At 46.4% G+C, this 7,617-nt stretch overlaps 1 protein-coding gene across 4 annotated transcripts; it reads right to left on the bottom strand.

Annotated features, from left to right (window-relative positions):
• Nucleotides 1-884: 884 nt before the first annotated feature.
• On the bottom strand, nt 885-7,569 carry LOC121832865. 4 transcript variants are annotated; one of them, XM_042288316.1, is made up of 6 exons: nt 7,384-7,569; nt 3,347-3,426; nt 2,503-2,746; nt 2,229-2,435; nt 1,962-2,145; nt 885-1,905 (listed from the first exon to the last, which is right to left on the bottom strand). In XM_042288316.1, the coding sequence occupies exons 3-6, from the start codon at nt 2,730-2,732 to the stop codon at nt 949-951; spliced, it is 1,578 nt and encodes a 525-aa protein (XP_042144250.1). In that variant the 5' UTR covers nt 2,733-2,746; nt 3,347-3,426; nt 7,384-7,569; the 3' UTR covers nt 885-948. The 4 variants fall into 4 exon arrangements, with proteins under 4 accessions (XP_042144250.1, XP_042144251.1, XP_042144252.1 ...); XM_042288317.1 differs by lacking the exon at nt 7,384-7,569 and having other exon boundaries at nt 2,229-2,318; nt 3,347-4,271; XM_042288318.1 differs by lacking the exons at nt 2,229-2,435; nt 7,384-7,569 and having other exon boundaries at nt 3,347-4,271.
• Between the last annotated feature and the right edge of the window lie 48 nt (nt 7,570-7,617).

The raw sequence follows: 7,617 nt of genomic DNA, 5'->3' as shown, positions 1-7,617 counted from the left end.
TAGTACGTAATATAATACATAATCCGCATATTCGTCAAAATGACTTCTCGATTGCTACTAAAATCTATATTTAAATACGAGTATCAGCTGCTTAGTGAGGCGCCAGCAGGTTAAATGCTCCTTGGCTCAAGAAGCGCTTGCTTAATTTTCGTAATTTTCCTGCAGCCTGTGTTCTTGACCGAGCACGCGACTGGAGCTGTTTCTTGAAACGCGGACACATACAAAAGCTCAATTTCGCGGACAGATAAGTCGCATGGTCGAGGCATGCGAGTTAGCTAAAAATTACTTTCGGTGGAAAAATTTTGCAGCCATCGCCGCTTTCCTCAGATGATCAAAACTAAAAAGAGTCTATTACCGTTTCTCCGAAGCCCATAGTTTCGGTTTTGAACGAAGTCTCCGAAACGAAAGTTTGACATGAAAAGAACAAAAAACACCGGCAAAACAAAACTATGCTCGGCAAGTTTATGTGCACCGGCTACACTTAACCGTCTCAGTTCAAATACCCATAAAATTGGGCATTAAACAAAAGAAAATCTGTTAAATTGAATGCGCCACCCATTCAGACGGCCCGGCCGAGCCGACGCGACCTGGACCCAGCCGCCATGTTTGCTTGGTGGTGGCGCCCCCTATAGGTCACTGGCAGGGTTGTAAAAGTTACTTAAAAAATGTACCTAAGATACAGTTACAGTTACTCATACGAAATTGTACCTAGGTGCGTATCTAGCTACTCGCTTGAACATGTACCTATGTACAGGTACAGTTACTTCAAAGTTACTTTTTATTTTCACGTCAAGTATTTTTCTCAAATTTGTCACATTATTCATGGAAGTAAATCCTTTGCATACTGGGATGTACACAAAAGCAAGTTTGATAAACGTGCTCTATTGGTGTCAATGGGAGAAACAAGGCAAAACGCTCTCACCAGAGCATTCGAAGACTTTGTCTTTTTCACTTGAGTGCTCGATTTGACCTTAGAATCAGGACTTCTCCGAAATGTTCATCCGACATTTTCGATCGCAGTTTGATAGCAATTGTTCCTCTTATGCTATAAACGCGCTCCGCTGCCGCACTGCTTGGAAGCCCTGTGTTGAATTTTAAGAACACGCTTTTCAGCAGCGGCAAGTGCTTGAGACAGTCCAGACTTCTTGTCGCAGCAAGTTCGGTGTACTGTACAAACTCCTGCTCCCATGAAGCAGATGAGGACGATGTTTCGAAGGTAAAGAAGTGCTCACAGTCTTCTTCATCCTCATCAGTTTGTTCGCCTGACGACACTTTTTCTATAGTTGATGTTCGCATAAGTTTGTTCTTTAGATAATCCCAGGCCCGCTTCCGTTCCACTTCGTTGTCTATCCATGCAGCCTTAAATTTTGGATGGCATATGGCAGATATTATCAAATGTTTTTCTTCCTCCATACCTGCAAACCTCTTATTGATCGCCACGATTAAGCTCTCGACCACCGGGCTGCAGTACCTCAAGTTCTCCGTCAGCAACGCGGACATTGTTTTGCGAAGTGAAGCCACTGTAGGCCGGAGATATGCCATGAACATGCTGTTTTCGCGCTGGAGAAGAGTTATAGCTTGTGCGAGAGGTGTAAGCACCTGAACATGCTCCTCAATAAAGTGAATGTCTGACTTCGTGAATCGCGGAATTTTGAAATTCTCACAAACTTCCTTGAACTTTTCCTCAATGTGAACAAGCATTCCGTGAAGCGATTTGAGGCAATCGCATGTAGAGTTCCACCGCGTGAGGACAGGCGTGGGCAAATATCCTTCACAGCTTGAAGAGATGGCGTCAGGAACCACAGTAGACCTCGCTTGCTTCTTCCATAATGCCGAACACTTGCTAAAAGTCTGCCTTATTTGCTTCTTCAGCTTCGGCGACGATTCTTCAGCGTTCTCCACGTCCTGCAGAATTGGAAGCAACATCAACCGATAGACGCTGTAATAGTTTGCCTATTTACCTTCGTTGCGATCAGATTCGGCATATGGCACACACAGCGCTGGTGGTGAGGAAGTGAGTAGACCCCATCAGATTGGTCACGAGCTTCGAGGACGTAATAGATTGGAACAGCTGTACAGATGTCGTCCTCTATCTCACTCGCCGATGATGTGTCTGTGTAGTCTTCATACTGCCGCCCAAAATGGCTGTATAAAATAAAAAATAAACATCTATTCTAACGAAATTCTTCGACTTTTCTAGTAAAAAATATCAAAGATTTCATTTTCACCTGAAAGCTTTTATGAAATTAGAGCCGCTGTCCGTTGTGGTAAAGGTTGGTTTGTCGAGGATATCGTACTCTGTGCATACGCCTTCTAACCTAGATGCAAGAACATCGAATGTGTGCCTTCCTCGAATGCGACGACAGCCCAGCACAAAAGAACACCCTTCCAGCGTGTCTGGGTCGATCTCACGTGCTGTCACCCATAGGTAACTCCTTGAGACACCAAAATAAATTATGCCACTGAGAATGCCGCATAATGAAGAGAAACCCCGGCAGTTACCTCTTATGAAGTGACCAACAGTCCGCAGTAGAAGAAACATACTGAAGATCGCCAAGCTTTTTTCTTATCACTTCCATCGTCTCAGCCGCATCCTTACTGATTTCGCTCATCAACTTGGGTCGACACATCACGTGACGGGAAGGGAAGCCGCACTGCATCAGATGCCTGAAACTCCTCTGTTTCACGAGGGAGAACGGCAGGTTGGCATTTACAACCAGTTCCTGAACCATTTTGTCTAATGCATCTGAAAACCAAATACAAGTTCATTCAATAAATGCAGGGCTGCTTTTCGGTAGCAGTACGAATGCATCTTAGAACGTATTGTAGACAACTTTCCGTCTGTCAACACTCAATTATGTTAAAGAAGTCCGGCACGTAGCCAGGATCTTGTTGCGGGCAGGAGGGCGGGCGGGGTAGGGGGGCGACTATGACAAGATGCTATAGGTGGGGAAAAAAGAAGGAAGGTCCCAGCAAAAAAAAAATTTGAGGGGGGGGGGGCAACCCCCTGGCTACGCCTGAAGAAACTCCCTACTGGTTTCTAAAACACCCCCTACAACTGATACTTCCAGACTCACAGTTATAATTACGTGCGGAAAATAGTATTGGGAGACCTTAGATATGTAAATGTCCATTTCACATAATTAAGCACAACAAAACTGGCAGGCATGGTTGTCAAAACTTAATGCAGCAGTAGAAGGATACGAACATCAAGGGCAGATAATCTAAATACTCGTTCTCTGGCCGAACGGGGACTTCGAGCTCCTGATGTAGTCTGCCACTGATGGCTGGACTGCTGCTATTCTATGGTGTGAAGGCCCTGTGCTACATTTGGGTCTTTCCTTGCCTCTTTCCTTGCTTCCGTTTTACCCCGGCGACATTCATCTTGCTCTTGTCGACACTCTTTAGTGCTTCCTTGTGATACCTCTGGAATAAGCAAAGCATGACTAGTTAATACTTATTGCACCGTATCAAAACAGCTCAGCGGCGCAGGACACTAGTCCAACTAGGTTTCAGCATTAGCACTTGAGACGAAAATGATATTTCTGCCAGACGCCAAAGATGGTCAACAGCGGCGGAAAATTCCGGACGTGCGGGCATTAAAAAGAGAAGAAGTAATTGCTTTCAGTAAAACTAAAATGAAGACGATATCTAATTGACCAATGACAAGGCAGCTTACGAATAGTTGTTGTGGGTCGGTTCATTTTCCCGAAAGCCCAGTTTACCTAGCGCACTCGGACGTCTTTGTAACGACTTCTTACCGTCGCTCCATACGCCCTGAAAAGTGGACATGCACCGTAATTTTGTATAAGTATGACCAAATCTTTTTTCGTTACCCATTCCTGACGAAGACCGGACTCCGATTGAAACGTCGAAAATGAAGCTTCCGTTGTTCTACCGAAGGACCTCTATTTCGTCATATATAATATATAGGTGAAGTCAGAGTGGTGAATGGGTCGAAACACGTCGAAAACGAAGAGTGAGTTGACGCAGGGAAAGGATTTAAACAACGGTTTCGAGGCGGTCCTGCCAAGTTCTAAGTCCCAGTTACCGAACATCCGCAGTTGAGAACGACGAGAAATCAGTAGCAGGCGTTTTGTACGCACGAAAAGTTGCTACCCTGACGTGCGACGCAACGTCAATCTCTTGGACGACTGACGGACGTAAACGCACATAGTATGGAGCATAACAAACCTTACCCAGCGATGGAAGTGCCATTTGACCTTTTGGAGCAGGCCTTGTAGCAGGCAAAATGTTGTTTTGGAGCAGGTAGTGGCCCTTTTTGGAGCAGGGTCCGGCATATGTTGGCATATTGCTTGAAAATGAAGTAATGCTGCATTGCTATATAAAGCCCATCCCTATTATTGGAACACAGCGCCTGTCGCCTTTTTAAGACAGGATATATAAAATTCATAGGGTCGTGACGTCACAGCCACATGACTTCGCGCGAGAATTTCAAACAACCCACAACGCTCATGTGAAACGTGAAGTCACGCGTTAAATGAAGGTGGTTAAAGACATACGAATTAATCGTCGCCGCATGTTTCAAATGATCCCACTTGATAAGCTAATTCATTTGCCTTAAAGAAGAATTTGAAGAATTTACGCAGGATCGCACCCACGACCCTTCGGTTGCGAGACAGACAAGCTACCGACTAGGCAACGGAGGGCTTGGGAATGGCACTGCGATCCTGTCGTCATTAGAGTGCTTCGATGTCTGTCTGTGTCAGGGTAAAGGCATTATCGCATCGAGTGTTGTTAGCGCGTGCCAAGCAAACACATAAACAAACCTTGCGGGGTAAAATGGCATCAAAGCACTGGCAAAAGCTCCTCGATCGCGCCGGGAATGTTCTATCATAAGAACTAGGTGGTTGTGTGACTCAAGAGCAAGAGAAGAGATTGAGAAGGCCATGCGGACGGGGCCCGATAACCCTATCGCGCTCGACTCTTAAAGGTGAAGGTTAATCGTCCTCCCAGTTTTTTTTTTTTTTTTTTTCTTAACAAAGATTTAAGTTTTGTAAAGAGCAAAATTTGAGTTCGATTTATTGCGTGAAAACACTACGTGATGTTAAATCGCTTTACGACAGTAATTATAATTTAGTTTCAGTTATACTATATATTGTATTTTCTACGATTTGGACGAAGTGGATAGAAAAGTACCTGTAAAAAGTAACTTCACTTAGTTACAACTTACAAGTTACTGGAAAATGTACCTAAGATACAGATACAGATAGTGAGAAATGAAAGTACCTAGGTTTGTACCTCGGGTACAACAAAAGTACCTAGATACCGATTTACAGTTACTTGTACCTAGGTACTTTACAACCCTGGTCACTGGAGTCGCGAATAAGCAATGGCACTGGTGCACATTGAGTGGGTGGGCAGCCATAAGACAGCACGACGGTTTAAAGGTTGGCTAGTTCGACGGCGCAGGTCTCCAAACAAAAGTTGCGGAGCATTTGCAATAAGGAGTGCACGGTGCATTTACCATCGCACATTGGGGATCTTATACGTACTCCATATACAAATTAAAGGTGACAAAAATAATCAGCATGAGGAACCACCTTGTAGATTCTCGGAAAACACAGCACATTGCCTTTCGCATATATTGAAACAAACACGTGGAAAAAGAAGGCATTAGGTAGCGAACATGCACTATCGGAACAGATTAAAACACAAACGCCGGAACACGTGATCTCCGGTACGCACTGAGCGACCTAGCAGCCGATAAAAATGCAGAGTGCTGCGAGAGCACATTTGGTGCGCACAACCTTACGAAACCCTTACTGCACTCCAAAGTTTTATCAACTCCAGATGGCGCGACATGTATCCAAGGCTACATGTTCCGGCGTCTGCCTTCCGTTCCCTTCCAGTAGTACCTCACCATTGATTCGACATATTACAACATTCCTAACATTGACACGAAGCAATTCTTTTTAAGATGTTATAGCTAAATGCGTTAGATCTCGGAAAATTACTTTTCGCGATATAAATGCTGGCTTAATCTGTTCATTGGGCTGTTCTCAACTGTTCTCTTATTGTGAGAGGCAATCAGCAGTTGCAATGCAGTGCACCAGCCCAATGCAAATGCGCAAACGAGCCTCGCCCGGGTGCAGCCATGTCCAGATCGAAATGTCCTAGTGGCACGTGGAGCATGCACGTGCAAACAGAGCTAGTCGCCGACAGGGCAAGAATGACAGGGCTTGGGATGCACGCCCTCCGCCGCGCTCTGCCCGAGGAGCACAGGACGGCCAAGCGTCGTCGAGGGCGGGAAGATCGCGCTGGAGGTGGGACGAGGGAAACTCCTCCCTGCCAGTCTCCCCTCGATGGCAACTACCGTATTTATTCCAATATAGGTCTACCTTTTTTTTTCGGAAATGTTGTCAAAAATTACGGGTCGACCTATAGTCGTGACCAAAGAATTTCGACCTAATTCGCGACCAAAATTTGAAACCCTACCGAGGGTATGGAGCTATCAATCACCTAGCCGGCGTCGCGGTAGAGCCGCGCGGCTTCTTGTTTCAAAAAGCTTTTGATGCACAAAAACAACCGAACAGCAGCAGCCGACAGCCCGTGGCCGCCGGCTACGGCTCTTTCGTAGACCGCGTTGCCCCCTCCGCTAAGCGTTCCGCAACGAAGAAGTTGCTACTGCGCCTGCGCGCCGATAGCCTTGACTGTGGAGTTCCCGCTATCGTAGCGGGTTGCGGAGGGCCTTGCGGGACGGCGAAAACGATCTACGAAAACTCCCTATTCCTCGGGCGTCGGGTTGCGCCATCACGCCTGTAGCGTTCCCCCCGCTGGGGAGGGACAGGAACGCGATGCGCCATGCACTTTGAACTCCTATGCGCTCCATTCCTCTCTCCCTCGCAAACGCGCAAAAAAAAAAAAATACCGGAGGTACTTGAGTTTTTTTGTTTTTTTTTCGGCGGGTCACGTGTTGCTCACAGGGCTCGCAGCGTTGCTCGTTTCTTTGTATTTGGTCCTTCGTCGCTCGCCCGTCTCCACCTTCTTTCGTTTCTTCTTGTCGTCATTTTACATCGGTGTCAGTGAGGTATTGCTGCCAATTTGCGAGGATGTCTACCAAGCTGACGAAGCTTCGGACGACGATATGTCCGGAAGTTCTGAATAAGTTTTTGACATCGCCCTGTGATTTAGCTGAGAGTGCTGTAAATAAAGGTTTGTTTCTTTTGCCCTACCTTTCCCCCGTTCCTTAAAAAAAAAAAAAAAAAAAAAAAAGAAAGGTCGACCTATATTTGAATTATTTTTTTTTTTTTTTATTCTCGGTGGGTTCAATAAATAGGGGTCGACCTATTTTGGTGGTCGACCTATTTTCGGGTAAATACGATAGAAGCGTGGCGGATATCGGAAAAAGGGACGACTCACGATGTTCCGCGTGTGCGGGGAAAGCTGGCCAGCGAGGGACTGCAAGGAGCTGCCCTGCTCCCGGATCTGGGCATCCAGCTCGGTCGAATGACTCGACAGTTGCGTCCGGAAGTCCGCCGGGCCGAGCGGTTCGGCCGAGCCTGGCTGCCCCGACTTGCGCCCGGGAAGAAGGCCGTCGTACATCGAGACGCGAGGCCCGAGCGGAGACAAGAAAACGGGAGCAGACGTCGCTTC

This window comes from Ixodes scapularis, unplaced genomic scaffold (genome assembly GCF_016920785.2).
Source record: "Ixodes scapularis isolate PalLabHiFi unplaced genomic scaffold, ASM1692078v2 ptg001789l_1___fragment_2___debris__unscaffolded, whole genome shotgun sequence".
Classification (NCBI taxonomy): domain Eukaryota; kingdom Metazoa; phylum Arthropoda; class Arachnida; order Ixodida; family Ixodidae; genus Ixodes; species Ixodes scapularis.
Note: the sequence above shows the minus strand (reverse complement) of the source record. Positions and strands in the feature narration are given on the sequence as shown.

Coding starts and splice junctions, on each gene's coding strand:
- LOC121832865 (XM_042288316.1), bottom strand. CDS start 2,732: ATGGTTCAGGAACTGGTTGTAAATGCCAACCTGCCGTTCTCCCTCGTG. Junction 2,146..2,228: donor AATTTCATAAAAGCTTTCAG/GTGAAAATGAAA, acceptor TATTTTATACAG/CCATTTTGGGCGGCAGTATG. Junction 1,906..1,961: donor CGAATCTGATCGCAACGAAG/GTAAATAGGCAA, acceptor CCAATTCTGCAG/GACGTGGAGAACGCTGAAGA.